We start from the raw sequence: 26,889 nt of genomic DNA on the forward strand, positions 1-26,889 counted from the left end.
AGAGACACTCCCATACGGAGGAGGAGTGTGCAGTTGGGGGGGGGGGGGGGGGGGGCACGCAGAGCAGCACACAACACTGACCCAGACAGACCCAGACAGCAGGACAGGATTGGCAAACGCAAGCCAGAATATTTGATGCCCACCAGCAGCAAATCAAGACCAGCAAGAAGCTGCAACCAGCAGCGCACGCAGGGGCCAGCGCTGCTGGTTGCAGCTAAAAAATATTGTTTTGCCAAACAAAATTCCTTGGTTTTCGCTGTTCTATTGAAGGAAATTATTTTTGAGGTGTGACTACATCAGAAAATATTAGCTTCAGTCAGTGATGTGCATGAAATGTTTAATTTCACAAAAGGCTCTTTATCTCAGCTTCTAGAAAAAAACGGCTGTTTTTGGTTAAATCAAGCTATCTTCTCCGGCTGATAACTAAAGAACGGAAAATGATATCAATAAACCTGTTTTTGCTGATGATAGAAGAGAGTCTCATCGTTCTTTTTGCGTGTTCGGTGTTTACATAGTAATATCACACAATATTCTGTGGGCCTCGAGAAATCACTGAAAACGCTCTGAAACTCTGGCACTGGGAGCGTCCGTTCTCCAAAAGTGGCTGGCACTCAATGAGTTAACAGCGATTAATAACACATGTTTGTTTCTTCAATGGAGTGATGACACCGGACTGATCTGTTGTCACCGAGCGGCAAGCACCATGGACAGCTAACGTTAAGGATGCAACAGTCACAACGCTCTCATGAAAGGCTTTGTGAAAATACAGTTTAAAGTGTTGTAATCTTCATGTACATGGCTTATTATAAAGTTATCCTTATATATATTATAAGTATTCGCGCCCACCGCTGCCATATTGTTGACATTCCCGTGACGCTCACTGTCAAAAGTGACTGACAGCCTGGTGATAGCAGCAGCAGGAGTATGCTAGCCACCATTACTAGCCTATTTAATACCGTTTTTACTGCGTCAGGAGCTGTTTCACAACAGTGATGGTGTAGTAATAGCAGCAATACATCAGATCGGCAATACATGATTTTAGATGGGTCAAAGTAATATTTCCGATGTATCTTGCGCATTGTGTGGCCGGCCGAGTTGTAATATATCAATATGTAATATATGTCATGTCATGGTGTTTTAGGCTCATTAATAAACTAGATTGATTCTGATATTTTTCTATAAGTTTTTATGGTAGTGCTATTTTACATTTAGGTCAACGGGAAGAGGCTTGTGTTTCCCCCCGGGAACATGTGCCGCCAGCAGCTGCTTACAAAATGACGTATTGCCGATCTGGTGTAGAAAAGCCCGGGTGTTTTTAAGCAATCCCTACTGTCCGCAAATGTGAATGGAAAGAGACAGAGGCTGACGTTAGTAGCAAACATTGGGCTAATATGCAAGCAAGCGTCAGATCATATCAAACAAACATTTAACGTTAAAGGGATAGTTCGGTTTGTTTGAAGTGGGGTCCTATCAGCTAGTTCGATACACTAACTGAAGTGTACAGTGTTCTGGAGGCTGGGCGCAGCGTGTAACGAGACCCGACACTCAGAGCAGCAGCCAAACCAGCTTTTTCTCTGTAAGTATGTGGGGTCAAGAACTAAAACGTAATTTAGCCACCTAAAACAACGGCCACCTAAACAAATCGATATCTGTGTATAGTACATGCACGCTCTATTTTGACAATTTTCAGCGCTTTACTTTTCCACCAAACAGCAGTTTCATTCGGCACTGCTTTTTCTCCCAACCGTATTCCTCCGCTAAAAGCCTGCACAGAGCCGCAGCGCTGGATTACTCCACAGATCAGCTGTTATTTTGGGTTATTTTATTTCTCCAGGTTTGTTAGTGAAGACACAACAAATAGAATACACGAACGAAAATATGAGTGATTTTGATAGCGAGGATGATATGCCATTCACCTTGGTGACAAGAGGATACAATTATGAACCAGAGAGAATACAGAAGAGGAACTTTTGCTTTTTCACCATTCCCAGGATAAATTTGGGAAAACGTCCCAGACCAGAGAGGCCAGGTGACTTGTTGTCTCTAAAGTAAGTCAGTGTTTTGTCTCTCTTCTTCTAAGCCTTCCTGTTTTCTTTTAGCGGAGGAATACGGTAGTTGTACGGTTGGGAGAAAAAGCAGTGCCGAATGAAACTGCTGTTTGGCGGAAAAGTAAAGCGCTGAAAATTGTCAAAATAGAGCGTGCATGTACACAGATATCGATTTGTTTAGGTGGGCGTTGTTTTAGGTGGCTAATTTACGTTTTAGTTCTTGACCCCACGTACGTAAAAAGCTGGTTTGGCTGCTGCTCTGAGTGTCGGGTCTCGTTACACGCTGCGCCCAGCCTCCAGAACACTGTACCTACTTCAGTTAATGTATCGAACTAGCTGATAGGACCCCACTTCAAACAAACCGAACTATCCCTTTAAGGTTATTTACCTTTGCTGTCACGACAATGTTTGATAATGATGTTTGATGATGATGTCGTTGGTGGCACAAAACTAAAAATGTCGCAGACCTTGCCACAGATTAAATAGTTATAGGACTCAAGGGATTTGAAAGCCTTCAGCTCCTGGGATGTGTATGCCAATACTGTATTCACAAGGTAGTTATAAATGTCTGGTATGTTATACCAATATAATGAGTTATCTTTACTCACGGCGGCTAAGTCAGTTTTTTTAATATATATATATATATATATTGAACTCAACGCGTTCTACACTAGGTTCGACCCCTTTGCCAGAGCGCCCACCCCACCCCCCCCACCACCCCTCCCCCTCACCCCACAACCCCTCCTCCTCTCCCCTCCCTCTCCCCCCCCACCACCCCTCCTCCCCTCACCCCCCACTGCCCCACAACCTACCCTCCACTCCTATCTAACCCAGTGCCCTCCTCCCTTACCCACCCCTCAGTGCCCCCCCAGCTGCGCACACCAGCTGGCAGGCGTATTCACAGACATTTTTAACCAGTCTCTCTCCCTCCGGCAAGTTCCCCCCTGCTTCAAAACAGCAACAATCATCCCCATTCCCAAACAGCAGAAAGTGACCAGCCTCAACGACTGGCCCAATAGCCCTAACGCCCATAGCCAGCAAATGCTTCGAAAAGCTGGTTATATCACAGATCCGCCCCACACTCCCCCCGGACCACGACCCGCACCCCCCCCCAATCACCATCAACGGCACAGTGGTGGAAAGGGTGGACAGCTTCAAGTACCTGGGAGTCAATATCCACCAGGACCTGACATGGGCCAACCACACCGCCACTGTTGTCAAAAAGGCCCAACAGCGACTACACGGACTCAGGCGCCTGAAGAAATTCGGGCTGAGGCCAAAAATCCTCAGGGACTTCTACAGAGGCACCATTGAAAGCCTGCTGACTGGCTGCTTCACCACCTGGTACGGGAACTGCACCACCATGGACCGCAGGGCGCTAAGAAGGGTGAGGCGCGCGGCCCAGCACCTAACAGGATGTGAGCTGCCAAAACTGCAAGATCTGTACAACCAGCGGTGCCTCAGGAGGTCCCTGAAGATCATCAAAGACACAAACCACCCCCACAACAGTCTGTTCTCCCTGCTACCCTCAGGGAGGAGATACAGGGTCCCAAGAGCACGCACAAATCGCTTGAGGGACAGTTTCTTCTCACAGGCCACCAGACTCCTTAACATATACAAATAGTGTAGTAGCCGTATTGTACCGCACTCTAGATGCTACCATTATGTATGACTAAGGTTCAATAGTATGTTTAATTAGGTATACGCTATTTGCACCTAACAGAATGTTATTATGTTTAATTATGTTTAAAGTATGTTCATGCCATTTGCACTATGGGCAGTGAACACGCCACTGTATGTGGCGTGTCTTACTGCTTTATTGCTTGTTGCCTCTTGTTTTTTATTTATACATCTTTTATTTTTTGCACTTTGTTGTAACGGAGCCTACAGCACAATAATTTCACACGTGATACTTGTACTACGGAGTGACAATAAAAATCTTGAATCTTGAATCTTGAAACGTGGTGATATGTAACCTCACGTTATATACAGATTGGCTTGGTGATGACTCATTGAATGACAAGAAAATGTGCAGTACATTGTATATTTAATTCAAAGCCCCCCCCCCCCTTCCTGATTTCCTGGTTCTCTATCCATAGTATTCCCATGTCGTCACAAGCATGTTCCTACCAATATGGCGCTACAATACACACTGTTTGTGTCACTTGTTTGTAATCACGTGTTAATTGTTTACAATGACCTGTTATTTTCCAACCGAGATGGAGATGGCCATGTGGTGATGTAACAGAATACTATCAATAGATTCGCAAGCCACAAAAGATGGCAAAATAAACTAATACCAGTGGGCAACAGAATTAGGGAATGTATGAGGCCAGTCGTGAAATTCCATTAATTCGAAAAGTCCGCAGGGGCGCGCACGTCAGGTCTGGAAGTGACGACACGTACATTGGCTCCAATGTAAAAATGAGCCGACTTCTCTCTTGTTCTGTTTCTTAAATAAACATTTTCCGAATGAGCTTATGGTCTGAATAAACAATTTCAAGTCTTTTTCATGCTCTCCTGGGCTCCGTTTTCTAAATTATGGTCCCATTTCGAGTAAAAGAGCCGATAAAAATTATAACTTTGGGGGCGGGATTTTCTTTGATTGACACCAGATGATCCCAACCAGTTGCCAAGGCAGGCTAGCTAGCTAGCTAGCAACGTAGCCAGAGATTAAAAGTAAAATAACAGAAACAGCGTTACCCTTATGATATTTTAATGATGTTAGTAGACACACGTAACAGTATAGATCCCCGTTATGAGGTATGTTGATCAAAAGAACACCTAAAACGCTATATCGAAATAGCGTTTTAGTGGACGGGCTCTGAAGTTGGGGCTTCAGAGCTGATCTGCGGCTAGCTAGCTAGCAACGTAGCAACAGTATAGATCCCCGAGGTCTGTTGATCAAAAGAACACCTAACGCTATATCGTTATGTAATGTGACTTGTGACATGATCACCACATTTCAATAAATATAACGTTTTTGCCCATTTGAATGCTGCTGGTCGTTTGTTTAACGCTGTATATATTGGACATTTAAAGCTGATACACAATTGTGTTGAGGTAATTCCGCAAAGCTCAGTTAAAAATATAACGTGTAACACCAATGGAAGGATGGGTAGCATTAGCTAACGTCATCCAGGCTATAAACGTAAGGCTATTATAAAGTTATGAAACGCTGATTCAGACGTTACAATAATATGACATAATATGAGCCAGTTAGCCTAGCTAGAGAGAGTAATTTCAGACCACCAGATATCACCATATTTCATTTCAATAAATATAAAGCATTCGTTGATTGAAGCAGACTCAGACTGCTGGTCGGTTAAGTTTCTCCGTCGTCCTGTCCTCTGGTCCAATCTTCGGTTTGTGTTCACTCGACATCAACAATCTTATACATGATAATATACAACAAGGCTATCTTTGTTGACAATGTTTATTGACAAAAGCATTAAAACAAGCAAATATAACAATATTCTCCAGTCACTGGCAGATACTAGCTACAATTGTTCAAAGCAAATCTCTCATGTCAGCATTTGGCTTGTGTGTTATTGCAATTTCGTATGTTGAAACAACTGATCAGCAGTAACGTGTAGTTTAGCGTTAATCTCAGGAGAACAGAATATTATAGCTTTGATCTTCACAAATCACGATCCTCTGTTGTGTGTGTCCCATCTGGTACTGGACGGCGGCTACCCCTGGAAGAAACGAATTAGACACTGTTAATTCACTGTATAACGTTAACGTTTGCTTACCCAACACTACGTGCGATTGGTAAATACTGTAAATGCAGAGGTGGATAAACTATCCAGAGGAGTTGAACCCCCTTGTTCCCCCTCATCTAACGTTAGCTAGATATATAACGCTATAGCTGGTAGATCATATGGGAGCGTACCTATGTTCCCCGGGTCCTATATTCCCCGGGTCCTATGTTCCCCGTTTTTGTGGGACCGGGGAACATAGAACCCTTCCTAACCTCCCCCAGACCCTAACCCAAAACCTAACCTCTCCCACCCCTCACGCCTAAACCTAAGGTCGGCATTGCGGGTGGTCGGCATTGCGGATAGACACCCCAAATGTTACGGAGAGTGTTAAAAACGGGGAACATAGGACCCGGGGAACATAGGGATGACCCCGATCATATGAGTATGCTTTGAGTCTGCCTCATTGTTTTCTGTCTACGTCCGAATCTGTGCAGCATGCAATACTGTTTAACGTTGTATAACGTTAACTTATGCTACTCTAGTCTAACGTCCTCCTGTAATGACAAATGGACATGTAGCTAGCGTTAATGTCATGCTATGCAATTAGCGTTACGTTAGAAAATAAGATTACCTCGATTTTGTGGAAGATGCAAGCGGCAGGCTGGTGACGCCGTGCGAGGTCTGGAGGAAATAATACTCTGGTTTTTCTTCGGGCTACTGTATTCACTGTGAGAGCAATGGAGCAAGGCTAGCAATAGCAACTAACGTTAGCAACATTTGTTAGCCAAGCTAACGGCTAGCAGGGAAAACAAGATGGAACAAGATGGATGCCGTGGTAGAGGAAACCTCCCGTCCACGCTCACGCCCTTTCCTGTTTTCCCGGCTCCAGGTTTGAACAGATTTCCCACAATGCAACAGGAAAATCCATTCATCCAATCAAACGACATCAAACAATATCGGGAAGTGAGCTTCATTTTGCCGTGTCAAAAACATATAGCTAAGGTGGTCCATATATTGTACTGTCCATGACTAATACAGACACTAGAGATTAGTGTAAGCTTCGCACTCTCATTTGTAGGGTGGAGACTCTGGGGATGATGCGCCATGGGTGCACCTTTTTTGCGGTGTATGACCAAACTCATGCCTAAATTCGGCACTGCACTATGTTTGGTCCCCAGCAGCGCAACCGCCAACTTAGAAGTCGATTGGACGAACGGTTCTCGAGATCAAGCATTAATTTGGCATATTACTATGCGCGAGTCACAAATCGGACACCGCACTCTGTTGGGTTCCCAGCAGTGCACTCCCCAAGTTTTGAGTCGATCGGATTAACGATTCTTGAGATAAACCGCTTCATGTGTTGCCAGTAGGTGGCGCTATGACTATGCACGTCTGTGGACGGCACGCTGGCTCAGCACTTTTGCCTCACAGAAAGAAGGTCTCGGGTTCAAACCCCGGTCTGTCCCAGGTCCTTTCTGTGTGAAGTTTGCATGTTCTCTCAGGAGTTGTGTGGGTTTTCTCCGGGTGCTCCGGTTTCCTCCCACCATCAAAGACATGTATGTTAGGGTTCATGCTCCTGCCAGTGCCCCTGACCAAGGCAATGTCCCCAAGATTGAAGGCAATCGGATGAACGGTTCCCGAAATAAACCGCTTTTTGCATTGCCAGTAGGTGGCGCTATGACCATGCCCATGTCCAAAATTGGCCACGGCACCTTCGGGTAGTAGTAGGTGGTGCTGCCCAAATTTCACAAAATATGCAGTACACTCTGTCAGGTCCCCCTAAAGCTGTGTTCACACCGAGATATTTATTTTTCGCTCCGTCGCTTGATTCAACCCTTTGGAATCGCTCTGTCGCTGTGATTAAATCACTCATCAACAGGCACAAGCATTGACGGACATGTGGGGGATATAACGTTATGCAATGTCATGCTGTTTGTCCACTACGAGCCCCCGTCATTGTTTACAAGCTAAGCCTATCAGCGTGCTCCCCTTGCGAGCTCCATACCGGTAGTACAGACTTCACTTCATGTCAGCTGTCAGCCTGTCAATGCGGTTTGTTGCCACACAATAAACCAGCGGTTTGTTCCAAGCCAGTGTGATCCTTGACTCGCTCTCACACGGCAGCCAATCAGCGTTGAACAGCAAGCGACTGATGCCAGCGTATTTTCGCTCGAGTTGGGATATTTCATCTCGGGCGACGAGCGTATTTTCTCCCTATCCCTATGTCTCTGCCGCTCGGATGCCCAGCGATTTTTCTCCCGGCGAATATATGCTCAATCGCTCATTTGGAGGTGATCGGAGGAATGGTGTGCGTGGTATGGCCATTTACATTCTAAAACATTGCTGTAGCGCCCCCTATGGGCACAATTTCTTCTTTCTCTGCGGCAGTTTCATGCCAGACCCCTTAAAAGTGTTTTGGCAAAGTTTGGTGATCAGAGCAAGAGTGCGCCTTGCAACTCCGGACAGACAGGCATACAGACACACACACACACACAGAGACACACACAGCTCCCGAATTATAGTAGTATGATGATTATTCTAGCGATTGATGGTGGTGCGTTAAAGTCATAGTGGAAGGCCAAGTGTGATAATTTAGGCTATGGAAGAAATAGTGTATATTTGACTTTGGGCAGAAAATATATGAGGGAGAATGTAGGCTACTTATTTACGTAGTTAATTGATTCATAATGTATGCCTTGATACAGTATATTGCATACTGGATGCATGGATAAGTTCCAGCCCCCTGTCACCCTGAAACCCTGTAAAATGAATAATTAGTTGTTTCGTTATCTACTGTACAATTAATGTACACGTTTTATACAGTACAATCACATACTGCTAGTCAACCATTTTCTATAAATCAGAACAAGACTTCACAGTACTCCAAATTTGATATTCAAATGCACTGATGATGAACTCTGCTATTACATTTGAATATTTATTTGCTGATATTAAATTTACAGGTGTTATAGTCTGATTCATGAAATAATACTAGAGTACCTGTGGCGTTGCTGATTTCTCCCTCTGCACATGGTATACAGTCATAGCAGCAGACCGGCTTTCCCTTCTGGAGGACTTTACGGGTTCCTGGGGGACAGCTCTCACTGCACACTGACACAGGCACCTGCATGAACAAAAATGCAGTATGAGATACACTTTGATATGCTGTTGTCTAACAAGTCTTTATTTGGAATTCTGATCAAATAGACATGAGATATACAATAATCCCATAAATTAACAATCCATGAATGATCATACGGTATTAACCTGTTCTGAGGTCTGTGCCCAAATTAAGGACTTGGTGTGCAGATTTAGCTGTTTTTCTGCAGGCAAAGATGCGTCGTAAAGACCAACAGTGACAAACTCCACAGTAGCATCTTTGTTCGGCTGCCAGTTTATGATTTCATACTTTGCTGCTGGGTCTCCACTCTCATCAAAGTAAACGTCCTCCCCCTCCTTCGTCTTGAATTGAACCTTTTTCATGTGCTGCAAAATCTAAGCAGATAGATATTACTTTACTTATCCCATTTAATGCAAACCACCTCGTATTTACTCTGCAGAATGATGGACATGCAGCAATTTATTAAACAATACTGTAAAAAATTAAAAAAGACAAAAATCTGTTCACGTGAAGCACATAATGTTGAACTATAATTCACCCTTCACTGTTCAACTCACCGTGAATGGATCTGGCTGTACCTTATTGCCACATATTTCTTTACAGCCAAGAACACTATGTAGTGCGTGAGCCACAGCATACACTCCTTTATAGACATTGTTAAATAAGGGCATGTATGACATCATATCAGTGACAATGTGTTGCTGCCCAGACATATCTTCAGACCCTGTACAGTATCTCTGATTCCCTCCTGAGCCCGTCGTCTGCCTGAACCTACAATCAAACACTTTCTCCCATAATTCTGTGAACAATTCATTATCAATAGATGAATTTAATGACTTTAAATCCAACATGAACTCTCTCATGCCTGTGACATGAGCCTTGGGGATGGTCAGCCCTATAGCACCATCCAGGATGTGATGCACATTCATAGCTGCAATGGAGGAATCAGTGATCCAGGCCTCACTGCCTACCCACTGGTACCCAGTCAGGTTGTGGGAGGCCATCTCATGTATTAGTATTTTCAAATCAGTGCCGGTGAGGAAAGCGACAATCACCTCGGAAGTGGAAGCTTTGATAATGTCAATTATTGCCTGTATTTTTTCTGGTGGATCTGTTCTATAGAAGGATACAGAGTACTCTAGACAGATGCCCAGCTTTTGGGCCGTCTCTGTGAATATGGCCATGCCATTATTGCCATAATCATTATTGCTCCTAATTGCCCCGGCCCAAGTCCAGCCAAAGTGCTTGACCACCTGGGTCAGAGCTCTGCCCTGGTAGAAGTCGCTGGCTATTGTTCTGAGGAAGGATGGGTACCGGAATTTGTCACTGAGACAAGCACAGCTGGCCCAGGGGCTGATCTAGGGAGTATAAAGGAATGACATTCCCAAGATGAGGATGCAAATTCTAAAACAACGTACAAAAAAATCTGAGCACATTAGCAGTAATTATCTTAAAACTGCCTTTACTGTGAGCTTTCAGACAATTGCAGCATAATGATTACAGTATTAAAGAGAAAATAAAACTGAATAAATAGATCAAATTGTGGCCAAGGTCCATTACAGTACATGATTATACATTAAGTGTAAAAAATCCATACGCACCAATGGGATATGAAAAGGTCCAATGACAGTGGATATAGCCATGGAAGGAGAGGAGGAGGACTCTCCTATAATGGCCAGCACTTGGGCCGGTCTGGTACAGGGTGCCTTGAAGGTTGTTGATATATCCTCATTACCATTAGCCAAGGCCAGTGCCACCCTTACTGCCCTTGGAATGGAGGCACATGAATCATAGATCTTGTAGCCCAAAAAGATGCCAGGCAGCAAGGCTGTGCTGTTGTTAATCTCCTCAATGGCAAAGAGCATAGCTTGAGCAAACTGGAACAATCTGAAACGCAACCTTGACCCAGACATTTATAAATAGTTGGTGTTAGTGTATAGCAGGATGTCCTTGAAATTAATCAAAATTAAAAGTTAAAGTATATGAGCAAACATTTCTCATTTAGGGTTTACTCAGCTGTTCTAATCTTCTATCATATGTCAAACAATGTGATTTACCTTGTGCACTGCAGTGGTGGTGGTCTGTACATGTAGGTCTCCTGTCTGTCTTTCCAGTTGCCGTGGAAACCGAAGATTCCACCCAAAATAATGTCCCCATTCTTAGACAGCTGTGGGATCTCCGGCTCCCCTATCTGCCAACACACCGGCTCCTCAGCGCCAGAGAGAGATGCCACCAGCAGCAGCTGCAGAAGGACCCAACCCTGCTCTGTCCACCTTTGGATGGACATCATACTAAAAAACGTTTACACACCAAGAGCGATGCAAATATACAGCATGGAAATGCAATGCAAATTTTAACCCACCTGTAAATCACAGCAACAGATGTGTTCACGTTGGAAGCAAATTTCTTAAAATTTGACCCTAGTCCGGAATATGTCGCTCAGCGAAACTTCCCCATTGGTATTCACGTTACATTGACGGATATAAGTTTAAAAAATATTATTGACTGGCAAATTAATCGCAGTAAGAAAAAAAATGTGTGGTAAGGACCTTACGAGACAAACTGGAGGACAGCAGCAGGTGCACCCTAAAAGGAGGAGAGCAGAGTTTGCTTCTGTATTTATAGAAAGAAATTAAAGCATCACACATAGTATTGAACAGTGATGTTAGGGCTCCACAGGGAGGACAGGACAGAGGAGGGAGGTGCAAAACTGGAAAGTTCTTAATGAGTTTTGGCTGTATGAGTAGTAGTATATATGAATAGTAGACTATTCACATAAGATTGTGGTGTTTTTTCCATTCAATATTTGAATGTCTGATTTGCAGTACTTTGAAAAAGAATGGGGGTGACGGGCAGGTGGCGGTGTCTGTAAGTCACAATTTGCATCGCGTTTTGTTCGCGACATCAGACCGATACCATGCCACCCTCCTCCACCCCCCAAACACACACAGACACCTTCCCACCCTGCACACAGACTCAGCATAGTGCCACCTACTGGCAAACACAAAAAGTGTTTTATCTCGAGAACCGTTTGTCCGATCGACTTCAAACTTGGGGAGTGTGCTTAGGGGGCCCTGATGGAGTGCAGTGCTGAATGTCATGCTATTCGGCATAGCGCCACCTACTGGCAAACACAAAAAAATCTTTTATCTCGAGAACCGTTTGTCTGAGCGACTTCAAGTCAAGTCAAGTTTATTTACAGTATATAGCCCTAAGGCGCACTCAAACTGGGGGAGTGCGCCTTGGGGAACCTGATGGAGTGCAGTGCCGAGGTTCGTGCTATTCGACATCGTGCCACCTACTGGCAGACACAAAAGTGTTTTATCTCAAGAACCATTTGTCCGATCACTTCAAACTTGGGGAGTGTGCTTAGGGGGCCTGATGGAGTACAGTGTCAAATTTCATGCAATTTGGCATAGTGCCAAATACTGGCAAACCGCAAAAAACGGTTTATCTCAAGAACCATTTGTCGGATCGACTTCAAACTTGGGGAGTGCACTTTGGGGGATCTGAGAGATTGCAGTGCCGAATTTTGTGCTATTCGGCATAGCGCCACTTACTGCCAAACACAAAAAGCTGTTTATCTCGAGAACCGGGAAGCCGACGGAGTGCGGTGCCAAATTTCGGACCATGCGCGTAGCCACGGGTGTGCCAGGGTGTGCAAATGCCACCCAGACAGGCCGCTGGCACACCTAAAAAAAATGGGGTAAAAAAGGTTTTTTGTTTTGTCTGCAAAACACATCAACGCTGTCATGCACTGTGTCCAACTTATCCTATGTGCGAATAGAAATCACGCTCCGCTGACCTATGTGCCCCGGAGCATCATGGGAATAGTTAAGCTGTCGTCCACGTAAAGTAAACAAATGCACGCACAGCTGTAGCAGCAGCAGCAGCGCCAAATCAAGAAGACATGAAACAAAGCTCGCTTTTAAGCTTTTTCGGCAAAGGCAAGAAACGTCGCATTGACGACGAGGAAGAAGATGACTCGTTGTCACCCTCCCCCTCAACAAGTGCGGATTGTAGTGCACCCGTTCCCGCACCTGTATTGGTGGTGTACAGTGGAGAAGAGACAGACGATTATGAAGAAGATGATGCAGCCGAAACAATGACGTTAACAGCGGGGAACGCAGCCAACAACACACTGGAGGTGCAGAGCCAGAGGACACTGAGAACGCTACAGATCTCTCTGCAGTAGACGAACCTTCATGCCAACCAAATTTGCATTCTTTCCCGACTCATTGGAAAAAGTAGGTGAGACTTTTTTGAGATACTAAACAAAGTGGTTTTACATGTTGCCAAAAAATACAATTTAATTGACTGCTTCTAGCTGCTAATAATGAGTGTGAAAAGGAGCAAACAACACAAAAATATTCCTCTAAATCTGGTTTGAAAAGACCCCAAAAAAATTTGCCAAATGGTCCGCCCCCTGGCATACCCTGGCTTTCTGTGGCACACCCAATGAGCCAAGTCTGGCTACGCTACTGTTTCGGACACGTGCATACTCATAGCACCACCAACTGGCAACACAAAAAGCAGTTTATCTTGAGAACTCACTAGATGAAAAGTGGTATTTTCGTCAGTAAACGCCGTTGTAAATGGCTGTGGAAGTTCAGATTAACAACTATTTGTGGTGATCTCCGGATAACACAGGAAACTCTGAAGGATTGACGGGGATGGCTGTTTTACACAGCCCCCGCAGCCTCCCCCTGGCTTGGGGCCTTTCACATGTAAATAAGAATGAGGTGAGCTACAGAAATGCAAATCAGGGCGAGGGGCATGATGCTCGTGAGTGTGGGGGGGGGGGGGACCTCTGCTATTGTTTACAGACAGCTTTTAAATCACAGCCTTACAGACAGCCTTTAAATCATGGGGTACAAAGTTTACAGCAATATCTCTATCTAACAAAAATTACCAAAATGCACAAAAATATCTGATTATCTCTGAAGAATATTACATTTGAAAAATTCCACGTTTTGCTTTGTTTTATTTGTCAGGGTAAACAGAAATCTGCAGATGAGGCGATTTGTTTTTACAAAATATAATCAAAATACAAACAAAACATATCAAAAACATATTTTTGCTAATAATATAATATATTCTGGGCTGTAACTGCTTTGCCTTTGCCCTTTGGTTTGAGGTCTGCAACACAATACACTGAACATAAGTCCTTGGAAACCAAAACATGTGTTTAAGTGTGTCACACCCCAGGAAATTGAGTTATTAACCACCCAGTAAAAATTTAAACTGAATTGAATGTCTCCAAGTGTATAAAATTAGGAGCTGAACATTTGTTCTCAATGCAGTTCAGCTTTTCTTTAATGGATTTGGCTTCACGCCTCCGATCGGCTTCTCTGTACACAGGCTCAGCAGCCAGGCAGATGCTCCTCCCCCCCTCCCCCCACACACCTACACAGTAAAACTGTCAGTGTTATTTTTTCTGTGTTAGTGTAAGTCGTCAGTGTTATTTTTTCTGTGTTAGTGTAAGTCGTCAGTGTTATTTTTTCTGTGTTAGTGTAAGTCAACAGCATTCAGTGTAATTTTAACACTTAATTTATCATAACTAACACCACAAGTGTCCATTGCTTAAAGTGTTGTGGTGGATTTGGGGTGTTTACAAATTCCAACACTCTAGGTGAGCACTTGAACACACCTCCACTTCTCCAGAAACGTTTCACGTCGCCATTTTCTCCTCCTGTTTGGTAAGTTTTGCAATCAAATTTAACGTTTTAAGTTGGTAGGTCGGTTAGATTAGCATAAGTAATATCAGTGAATGTGGTCAGAGTTGAGTTTGCATGCGAATATTTGTCATCAAATCCAATTGTAAAACGTATTTGTCGAAGTGGCCGACTGCTACCATGAGGCCAGTCTGTTTAACCACACTCATGGAGAAAGGAGCTAATGCTAACGCTAGTAATATCTGCTACAGGTTTTAATACAAGTTCTTCTTTGTTTTCGTTTGCAACTGCTAAAGCCTATAACGTTATCTTGGTGGACAACGAGCGGGACATGCAGTGGAGGAGCGAGCGAGGGAAGAAAGGGAAGAAAGGTAACTTGGTATTATGGCGGACTGTTAGCAATTGTAGCTAGTAAACGTTAGCTCAGACGGCATGTAGCCTCAGCAAACCACTTATTGTGATCATATCCCCGCATTCACAGCACTCCCAGTGCTGGCGTAATCCATATAAACCCCCTTCTTGCTTCACCCGAAATGAAATGTCCAGGATTTGTGTTAGTTGGTGGCTCAAAATTAAGCTTTAGGTTTAGTAATAGCTTCGATAGCCAAAGCTTACACTGGCAGCATTGAGGCTAGCTGTGCATTGATTCTGCTTTGTTTCATAAAGCATGGTGTGGCCCTGAGATTAAAACAGTCTCATAGACCAGTTCCACAGTGGCCATGGCTCTGACTACAAACAGTGGCAGCAGCAGGGAGCCATAGCGCTAGTTTGAGCCACGTTTGCCATGTTTAAAGGAACAGCTCACCCTAAAATCCAAAATACCCCATAGCAAAGCAAAATTCAAGTTGAGATCTCTTTTATATCACATCTACATCTCCTAGACAAAAATGAGCACTGGTTGAGACCAAAGAGCCTTATCTCATCGTTCTCAATTGTTGCTCCTGAGAAATAGAGATGGTTCAGTCTCACAGTGAGCACTGTGTGAGTTCTCTAAATTATCTTACAGATGTCTCATTTCTAGAGTCTCAGCTAAAAGAAACAGGAGAGCAGTGCAAGCTCTCAAATGAGTCTCAATATGATATCAACACTATACCTCAATTATGTCTCGGTTAAATCTCAGTGCCACTTCATGGTTCAGTCTCACAGTGAGCACTGTGTGAGTTCTCTAAATTATCTTACAGATGTCTCATTTCTAGAGTCTCAGCTAAAAGAAACAGGAGAGCAGTGCAAGCTCTCAAATGAGTCTCAATATGATATCAACACTATATCTCAATTATGTCTCGGTTAAATCTCAGTGCCACATCATGGTTCAGTCTCACAGTGAGCACTGTGTGAGCCGCAATATGATAACAAATACCTCAATTATCACATACAAGTCACACACTTTAAAATCAATCAATTGATGCAAATGTGATGTACCAGATATGGTTTATTCCAGTGATACTCAACTTGCGGCCCGCGGGCCACATGCGGCCCGCGATGGAATTGCAAAAAAAATCAAAAAAAATCACTGCACCTGAATGCAACATGCAAGATACCCGCTGAATAAGTGTTCAAATGTTCATGTCATTCTGGCCAATACTCCACTTCTGTTATATCATCTGCTCGCTACCCAGGCACTTCTGTATGTACTTAACCTAACTAACTTAACCTAACTAACTATCCGGTGTGCACAACATTGTCAGACTAAACTCCGGCTGACACCCCAAAAACCTCCAATCCGCCTCAGAAAAATGTATATTGTTTGTTTATTAACTGGCCCCTGACCTTCTATCATTTCACGAAAGTGGCCCTCGGGCAAAGCAAGTTGAGTATCTCCGGTTTATTCACATCAGGTATGTACAATGTACGGATAATTTCACACAAACTCAAGACCCATCTCAGTGAGCTCAAAGATCTGGCCCATTTTGGACTCTTCCAGCTTGGAAGTCTTTGCCAGACGCAAGAGAATTTGCACTTCTGCTTTACGGAAAAAATAAAAAGGAAAATGGACTGATGTGCACAAACTTGGATGAACTGAGGTTAATAATTATAATCAACAACATATGCGGCCTCTGCAAATCTGCCACCAACAGAGGATGAATTTGCACAACATGTGCAAAGAGCAATGTATCAGACAGCGATATGGTGTCACAAACCCCTGTTATGGAGTCCTATCGGCAAGGGATGGATTGTCAGAGATGGAGCCATTAAACCAGAAATAATTAGGAAACCCCCAGCACCTACAGAAGTGAGAGACATTACTTACTTGTATTACAAAGATCTGTGGAGAGAGTGGAAAGTGGCAGTGCCTCTCTGTTGGCCTCCCCTGTACAGAGTTCTGTACCTGCTGTGCAGAATGTAAAAATGTGTCCCCAAACGTCTCTGAGGAACCTGACATTTGACATTCTAGTATCTATATACTTGACCTCTCACTAAAACACATCTTATGTACGCACAGGAACAATGAAAGATCCAAATACTTGGAAAAAAGGTTACATGATACACAGAAGAGGAAAGTTTTTAACATTGTGATAGCTTAATCTGACAAATGGACAATGATACTAAGGATATATTAAACATGATTGTCTCCAGATAGACAGGCTGCCTACAGCCTGAACAATATTTACACCGTTTCGTTTGCATCAGTCTTTTGCAAGCCGTACAATTGCAGTCCATGGAGTATAAGCTTGTGAATGTGCCCCAGACTCCCAAACACTGGCACAATAATCTGGTACAGTCATAATCAGTTCAACAAAGGGCTGATACTGTATTTCATATTTGGATATTTGGACTTTGGCTGTGAAACAAGTGTCCATATACCAGGTCAAATGAGCAGTCACTTTTTATTCCTCTGTTCCGTTTTATTTTTGCCTTGGTTATTTTGTTTTCTAATCTGTTCTCCTGTTTTTGTTTATGAAATGAAATGAAGCACTGAGATTTGGGGCTACCATAAAACAAATGTATTATTATTACTATTATACTTGTATTATTTCATCATGTCAAGACAGGAGATACTACTGATTTATAATTTGGATTAATGTTCCAGTTTCAATCAAACTTCCAATATTTACACCTTGTATTTCTATGTTTTAGAGGCTTGTAATTTAGATAAACTTTATAGTATTGGGTTACCCACATTCTGACTATTTGGTGATGTAGTTCAGCCACCTGGTATTTCCCTCTCCAAATATGATGACCATCAGAGTGAGCATTCTTAGCTTATAGGCTACAGTACCCATCTGACCTGAACCACTCACCCTGAAGTCCCTTCTCCACCTCCCCTTCATCTCCAAAACTCTTGAGAGGGTGGTTGCCACCCAACTCCAGTCCCACCTCGACTCAAACAACATCCACGAACCATTTCAATATGGTTTCCACCCTAATCACAGCACTGAAACAGCCCTGGTAAAAATCACTAATGACCTCCTCCGTGCAGCTGACTCTGGACTACTCACCATCCTCATCCTCCTTGACCTCTCTGCTGCTTTCGATACCATCTCCCACCCACTACTTCTGGAGCACCTGGCAAACATTGGAATCACTGGTGTTGCACTTCCCTGCTTTGCTGACAGACAAGAGTTTGTCCAACTAGGGAACCACATGTCCGGGTGTTCTGCCGTTTGACCCAGGGGTCAGTATTGGGTCCACTCCTATTCATCACCTACCTCCTCCCCCTGGGTAAAATCCTCCGTCACCATGGTGTCCAGTTTCACTGCTACGCCGATGATACCCAGGTCTATATCTCCACCAAACCCACCACCGCTCTTCCTCCCATCTCCCTCACCGCCTGCCTCCAGGGCATCAGGAGCTGGATGAGCAGGAACTTCCTGAAGTTAAACGCCAGTAAAACCGAGGCCCTGCTCATCGGCTCCAAAAACATCCTCTCCAAAGCTCAAAACACCACTGCCCAAAACATCATCATTGGCAGCTTCCCTGTTCCCTTCTCCACCCAAGCCAAGAGCCTCCATGTCATTCTGGACAGCACCCTTTCCTTTGTACCCCAAATAAGAAACATCACCCGGTCTGCTTTCTTCCACATCCACAACATCTCCAGACTCCGCCCATCCCTGTCCCAACACAGCACCAAGTCCTCATCCACACATTTGTTACATCCCAGATTTCTCTTCTCTCTGGCCTACCCACCAAATTGCTCAACAGACTCCAAATGCCTGGATCATCACCCGCACTAAATCATCTGACCACATCACCCCTGTCCTCATTCAACTCCACTAGCTCCCCATTCACTACCGGATTGATTACAAAAACCTTCTGCTCACTTACAAAGGCCTACACAACCTAGCCCCCACCTATCTCTCTGACCTCCAGGAATACACCCCTTCCCGCTCCCTACACTCTTCCTCAGCTGGCCTCCTGACCGTCCTCTCACCTCAGTACCATGGGTGCTAGGGCCTTCAGCTGCTCTGCACCCAGACTCTGGAACTCCTTGCAGTCTGACTCCATCACCACATTAAAATCCCACCTCAAAAGCCACCTGTCCAAATTGGCCTACTCACTTTAATCATATACAGTACGTAATCTATGTTATTCGCCTGCCATGTGTATCTCCTGTCTTTTCTTTTATCTCCGTCCGTCGTATTATAATGCTGCTGGTGTTTGCAATGCTTGTTTTTATGTATGATATTTTAGAATGTTATGTCTCTTCTATGCACTGTACAATGACATTGGGTGTTTTGAAAGGTGTCACCAAATAAAATGTATTATTATTAGTAGTAGTAGTAGTATTCTGCCACTTATCCCCCATTCGGAATGACCTAATTTGACTGTTTCAGAGAAGAGGTAGTAGGCCTATGTCTAAAGGAATCTCATTTGCAATAGAACTGTACCAGATATCTCCATACAACTCCTCGTTAGTGTTCAATAGCACCCTAGACAATTCAGTAATGGTATATTTTTTAAGGATTTCTGTTTTTCTGATAAATGAGAGAAAAGTGATGGAGTCCTATGTTTCTATCACCACAAAGTACAATTTCCGTCTAAACTAAAGCGTTTACAGGACTATAATTCATGATCTTTTTAGGTAAATCATTTTCGGACAATTTGGCGATGTAGGACAGCCACCTGATTCATACCTCAGCATATCTGATTAGGAAAAGAGTGAGTATTCTCAAGTTATGGACTTTTTGGTCACCTTTCCCCTATTCGGACTGGCCTAATTTGGCTCTTTTTCAGGGTTTGGGGTAGGCCTAGTTCTAAAGAACAGCCAAAAAAACTTTTTTCCCCCCAAATAAAATTGGACAACAATCAATTTCATTAATGGGAGACCCTAAAGATAAGAAAAATCATTGTTGTGTTTTGTTCTACCTCGGGTATGGGTATCTCAACATCTGAGGGCCCTTTCTGCTAGACTACTAGTTCAAACCATAATCACAATTTTCTGCCAAATCTCATCTCTGCCGCAGCCCGCTGCTCAGGGCTCAAACAGAATATACCGCATGGTATTGTGGGACTAGTAGTTTATAACATGAGGCTGCAAATGGTGATCTCGCGCGATCTCACACAAGTTATGTGACGATCTCGCGACATTACAGCTGCGTCACAAGCTTGTAGTCCCTGACGCAAAAATACGTGGCAGGTGATTGGATGAGCTATAGCTCTCGCTGTCGTCACACGCTGATTTCAGGCCACTATGAAAAACTGCGGGAAACAACAAACAAACAAACAAACACACGCAATTTGGAGCGGATTTGGACGTACAATACAAAACGAGTCGGTGTTATCAGCAGGTAAGGTAATGTCACTTTGTCGGTCAACAGTTTGTGATTAACGTTAGCGTTAGGTCCGAGTTCAGTCAGTGGTTGTTTCAGCGTTGTGCTTGAACCGAAACTTTGCCAACCTAGCTAGCACATGTAATCATTGTAGCCTAGTAAGCGCCAGCTCATGCTCAGTATGAGCGAGAAGCTATTAGCACGGAAGCTAACGCTAGTTTTAGTCGCAAGCTACATGTCTGTGCATGCCCCAGGACGGAGCTGGCGGTCTAGACAGAGTTGGCTAATGTTAGTTGATGCTTAGCTGTGTAACTTAAGGACCAGTGATTGAAAATGTAATGTTTAATTTTGAATGCCATTGTTTCTGCAAAAATGGAGGCAACGCACCAAAAAGCTAACGTTAGGCCGATTCCCACACTGGCCTCCATGTTGTGATTTCTCGCATGTTTTCACGTGTTGACATCATGGTTTTTACATGACATGTCAGACTCACTGAGACGTCACAGTGTGCGTTTTCTTCACTTTGACGAGTTTTGGTGATCTGGTAATTCATTGTAGTCTCTTCTTGACAAATAAAAAGTGTTGCAGTAAGAGTGTTACTGCATTAGTCCAGTGGTTCTCAATGTGGGATCCGGGGATGACCAGGGGTCCTTGAAGGGATTCCAGGTGGTACCCCGCAAATTTATGAATTATTAAATTATTACCATTCTTTAATTTACGAGAAGTTTAACACAATTAGCCTAGATAGATAGATACTAGTAAAATAATAACTTGTGATAGTTCCAGTGAAACTGTTAAACTCTTAACGCCCTATACCTACCTAGGCTACAGATAGTGATGGAATTCTGCACAAAATAATATCTAGCAAAATATTCTCAAATTTGGGTGCAAGAGACACAATTTCATCTCAAATCTGGATTGGTGGCTCTAAAGTGGACTAGGGATCCTTGATATAAAAATGGTTGAGAATCACTGCTATTTAATTACCCTGATGTAAGTTAACAGAGTTTTGTCTGAAAGTCATTTTAGAAAATGTATTCTTCTTGTTACATTTACAGAATGGAAAAAAGGAAAACCTCAAACAGACCAAAATGTCCCTCCAAGAAAGTACGCGATCAGCACAAGTCCCCGGCAGAACCTCCCCCAAAAGAGCAAACTGGTGAGTATTGGGATTTTTGTGTGTGTGTGTGTGTGTGTGTGTGTGCGTGTGCGTGTGCGTGTGCGTGCGCGTGTGTGTGTGTGAGTGAGTGAGTGAGTGAGTGAGAGTGTGACAGGGATGGGACTAGTATGGGAGGAAAAGCTCATTCAGTAAAAAAAAATGTATAGGCAGAATAACAATACAATACAAGGCAATACAATATTAATTTACGGTACTTGTAATGTAATATCACAACAAAATGTTTTAAGTCAGTCTTATATACAGGTTTTACAGTAATTTTATTAAAACTAAATAAATGATGCAGTGAATCAAAATCACTACTTACATTCAATGGGAGTTCTCTTATGGATCCTTGAAAAGCCTTGGGAAAGTTTTGCAATTTTAACTATGGAGATCTGTGGGAAAATAAATAAAAAACTGACCAGTTGCTTCCAATTTTCCCTCTCAGGACTTTATGCTTTTGTCAGGTTTGAGGATGGATACACTGCGAAACTCTTCGACCCATCAGAAATTCTGGGCCAAGATGACAATCCTGCCCAGCTGCAAGATCTTAGGTCAGGACAAAGCATTCTAGCCAAGTGATCCGATGGGAAATTTTATACCGCCACTGTTGAATACGTTGCACCTTCCGACCAGGGAAAAGCAAAGGGCTGTCCAACTCAACCAAAGCAAACAGCACAAGAATCTTATTTAGAGTTGCTCAAAGCTACCTCACCAAATGCAGGATCTTCAGGTTCTGACACACTAATAATTGAGAGAAGCCCACTCTCGGAATATGGTGTAGAATGCAGTGCTGAATCAGAATCAGTCGATGTGGGCAATGCAGCCGGCCCCCCACTCAACGGCGGCAACACCATTGTCCCATCTTCTGACAATGGCAACGCAGCCAGCCCACCACCCAAAGCCAGCAGCACCATTGTCCCATCTTCCAATGATGGCAACGGAGCCAGTCCACCACCCAGTGGTGGCAACAGTGTTGTCCCATTGTCCGATGGGGGCAACACAGCCGGCCTACGTTCTTACTGGAGCAACACTGCTGGTCTGTCGTCTGACAGGTGCAACACAGCTGGCCCACTTCCTTACTGGGGCATCACCACTGGCACACTACCAGACTACTGGGGCCCACCACCCTACTGCGGCAACGCATCTGGCCAACCACCTTCACCATACTGGGGCACTGCAGCGGTCCAACAACCACCATACTGGAGCAACGCAGCCGGTGCACCGCCTGGTGACGGAGACACGGTCAGTTCACCACTCCAGAGGGGCAATGCAGCTGGCTCACCACCTGACAATGGAGACATGGTCAGTTCACCACTCCAGAGGGGCAATGCAGCTGGCTCACCACCTGACAATGGAGACATGGTCAGTTCACCACTCCAGAGGGGCAATGCAGCTGGCTCACCACCTGACAATGGAGACATGGTCAGTTCACCACTCCAGAGGGGCAATGCAGCTGGCTCACCACCTGACAATGGAGACATGGTCAGTTCACAACTCCAGAGGGGCAACGCAGCTGGCTCAGCACCTGACAATGGAGACACGGTCAGTTCACAACTCCAGAGGGGCAACGCAGCTGGCTCAGCCCCTGGTGGCAGGGGCGCGGCCAGCCCACCGAACAATGTGACCGGCTCATCATCTGACGAGGTTAACGCAGCCTCCTCACCACCCTACAGGTTGGTCTTTCTGAATATGTCCTAAACTGGTTCTGAATGTACATTACAGGGAAGAAATGTTTCATCTTTCTTGGAGATCATGTGTTAGAGAAACATGATCTCTCTTTTGGTGTTGCACAAGGAAGCTGTCTCCTGCTTTTCTCACTATACATGCTTCCATTAGGTGATATTATCAGAGAACATAATGTCGATTTCCATAGCTATGCTCATACACAACTACACATTTTAGTAGAGCCAAATCATGTAAAGGCACAAGTTTTAATTCCCATAAACAAGGTGACGAGGGCAGCATTATTTCATCTTAGAAATTGGATCGATATGCAATAATAAAAAAATAAAAAAAGCCTGTAAGATTCACATTAATCTGTGGATGGTGAGGTTTTTGATATGTGATATGTTGTATGATACTCGTCTGCAGTGAGATCTAACGTTAATATCAGAGCAGACTCAGGAAGCACATGGGAAAACAAAATTTAAACATATGGGTTGAGTTCACTTAGTGTGCATTTGTTGTCTTGTTTTATATTTTTATGTCTTGTCTGCCTTAATGTAAAGCACTCTGACCTGCTTGTTGTGTATGAAATGTGTTATTGTTAATTACTACAGGGGAAATGCGGCCAGCTCAGCATCCGACGAGGACAATGTAGCCGGCCCACCACCCTACAGGAGCAATGCAGCCCCTGGACAGCAGGCAGCAACTGGAGGGAGACCATGTGATGGATGTAGGAAGATGGACGAAGCCATCTCAAGAATAGGTAAGTAATGTAAGATGTCAAACGTAATTCTTTTGCCCACCAAGTCTGTATTTTCGTCCGAAATTGTCACGCGTTTAAAAATAAATACGACCTCATGTTGTCAGGTTTACACACTGACTCCAAAACTTTCGTCTGTCATTAAAGTTCGATTTAAGGTTCAATTTTCTGCATTTTTTTTGCATCAGTCAAAAGCCTTTTGCGAGCTGTTTGATCAGTCTGTGTTTTGTCGGAGAGAGAAAGCAGAGTGACTGAGGCTGGAGTCCATTCTGAGCGGCTCCCACCACCTCACTGGCCCCTCTCTGCTCCCTCTCCCTGGGGAGCGGTGCTGCAGCACCCAGCCACAGCACACCACAGCCGGCTAAGCGAGGTGAAGTTGAGCATTGATGGAGCCCTGTGTCCAGTATTGTATGGTAATCATTCCCCGACCAGCTGCCTTCTCCAGTCCACATCACTGCTGCTGCAGATCAGCCGCTGCTGCCTGTCAGTCATGTTGTAATATGGATACAGGAGAGGATGAATATTTGTCTCATATTGCGAATAGAACGACAAAACATAATCATAAAATGCATCGGACTCAGTGTGCAAGGTTTCTGATTTGTTTTTCTGGATGACGGATGGAAGAAAACGCATACGAAACAAACAGACTTTGTGTGTAAAATCCTTTACTGTTCATTCATAAATCAATTTTAATCAGAAAAGAGAAAAAAGAGCTTCTTGGATACTTATAGACATGTTTTAATTTACGAAGTATAGTACATGTCTACTACAAACAATGTACATCTTCAAATAACAGGGGCACAAATCTTTGTGTTATTTCCCCCCCTCTCAGACCCAGGCCAGGTCAGAGAGCTTCAGAATCTTCTCACCCTCATTGGAGACAGACATCGTCGTGACCTGGAGCTGGACAACAGCCCATCGGCACCAGGCCAGCAGGAGTTGTATCCTGACAGCGGCTTGTTCATCTCATCGTTCCGCCTTGCTGCCATGCATCAGGCATCAAAACAAGATTGCCTGCGCCTGTTTCATCTTCTTTTTGATGCATTTTTCTCTGCTGAAGATTGTGTGAATGCGGTCGTCTTTGGACGCCATGGCAAGATCCCTGAGGGGAAGAGACTCCTTGACCAGAAGATGGTCGACGGAATTAAAAGTAAGTTTTCTCAAACTTGAGGCTGCTTTGTTACTTTAAGGTAGGGTAGTAGATTTTTTTTTTTTGGGGGGGGGTGGGGGGGGGGGGGGGGGGGTTGAGTGCAGTTGTTGTGTTATGTCTTATTTTTCAAAATAACTCATGCCATTTTTGGATGCTTTTGTATTCCAGCCTACGTCCTGAGATGTGCCACCTTGGAAGGTTGGGCAGGAGTCGATGAAACCAAACTGAAGAAAGCTTTCATCAACAAGTGTCGCACAAGAGCAGGCCCTAGGTAGCTGTGACTTGCAAGCAGGTATGTGTGGACTGCTTTTGCTATCTCAAACTCTTTCTTTGTTTCTCACTCACTCTAGGATATAGGGACATATGAAATCTCTACAGTTTCCGATTTTTTTTTTCTTGTTCTGATGACTTTGCTTTCTTCAACATTTTTCTCAAGTGGAAACCAAGTTGAGGTGATGTAAGGGACGGGATCCCACGCAAGACCCCCCCCCCCCCCCCCCCCAAAACACCCCGATCGAAAACAGAACAATTTATCTCAGCCTATTTTACAATTATGAAATCGTTTAGGCTGCTACAATAATTAAGTGCACTTTGGATTTTGATAATGAGGCCTACTTTTATCCATTTCAGCCAAACTATTGAAAATTCTGTAATATTCCCTGTTTTACTGTTGATTTGATTATATGAACTTTTTGACCAACAATTTGACCATTTTCACGCCCAAAATTCCTCCCAAAAGACAAGTATGCAATGTTTCCCTGCAGGTGTTTCCTCTTGTCAGGGTGCGAAAGCCTCTGCTGTGTTTGCAGCTCCTTAAGTCAGTGGTTCCCAACCCTTTTTGCCCTTGAGCTGTTGTGACATGCCAATAGTACCCCCCTCACTCATGCATGTTAATGATTCTCCTAAATTAGTTCTATTAAACTTTTAGTATCTGACACAACCGATTATTAAATAAAAATAGTAAATGAAAATAGTTGGAATGACTCACGTTTAAGAGATTTACATTTGAGTGAGAAAATAATATTCAGACTCGCCCAATAGCAGGTTCAACTCCTTTTCATCAGTCACCTAAGCTTTAATTAATGGAGACAATTGAGCTTTTTTTTTTACTTGACTTCTGACAGTTTTCGATTGGACAATGTGTCCGTTTTACCAATAGGTGTTTAGTGCTCTGGTGCTGCAGTAAATGGGCTGGCTTCATTGAATTATTGTTAGTTGACTTTAAATTTTGATCCTCAATCTTTCCATGCAAGCTGTTCACGTACACCTTGTTCTTCTCTTGGTCCTACAGGCCGGACAGCGACTACCAGGCCATGCAGAGCAGCATGTCAGCTGTCTGGGTCTGCTCCAGCTTGCTCGGTCTGGCCCTTCTACCTCTGGAGTCTGGTGGCCCCCGTGGACCTCTCTGGCAGAGTTCAGCAGCTACAACACCTCACCGGAGCTAAGAGACTCTTCATTATTTTGTTTGTTTACACTGAATAAGCACACTTCTAGTGCTTAAAATCGGCTGAAGAGACTTGTTATTTTGTTTATTTGCATTGAATGAGCACAGTTCTAGTGTTTAAAATATGTTGAGGTAATTATTTTCAGACAGAGCTAGAAGCCTATTCTTTATTTGCACTTAAAGAGCAGACAGATGTAGCATTTTAAAGAGGACATGAAACATTTAATCATATGACTTTAGTTAATTTGCATTTCACCCCAAACAAGACAGGACACTGCTTGCAAGTCTGAAATGTACCTAGATTTGCTAGAAAGATTGACATTTCAGCTTTTCGCCAACTACAGTTTGACAACTACTACTGTAGGGCGCTGCTTGATGATGTCACTAGGTTGACAGTACAGTAGGCTACAGTGGAATACAGGCTAGTTGTGTTGGTATTAATTATTTAGAAT

The 26,889-nt window shown here is 43.8% G+C and overlaps 1 protein-coding gene across 1 annotated transcript in view; it reads right to left on the minus strand.

Moving 5' to 3' along the window:
* The window catches only part of LOC310795697 (extracellular calcium-sensing receptor-like), a gene marked incomplete at both ends in the record, with an annotated part of 28,230 nt that extends 17,444 nt beyond the window's left edge, over positions 1 to 10,786 (minus strand). Inside the window, 4 exons of the mRNA XM_083657765.1 lie at positions 8,753 to 8,876; positions 9,020 to 9,247; positions 9,431 to 10,231; positions 10,475 to 10,786. Of these exons, the coding sequence (XP_083513891.1) occupies positions 8,753 to 8,876; positions 9,020 to 9,247; positions 9,431 to 10,231; positions 10,475 to 10,786 (1,465 nt within the window). The remainder of the gene's footprint in view (positions 1 to 8,752; positions 8,877 to 9,019; positions 9,248 to 9,430; positions 10,232 to 10,474) is intronic.
* Between the last annotated feature and the right edge of the window lie 16,103 nt (positions 10,787 to 26,889).

The sequence above is a fragment of the Poromitra crassiceps genome (genome assembly GCF_964638095.1).
Source record: "Poromitra crassiceps genome assembly, chromosome: 21".
In the NCBI taxonomy this organism is placed as follows: Eukaryota; Metazoa; Chordata; class Actinopteri; order Beryciformes; family Melamphaidae; genus Poromitra; species Poromitra crassiceps.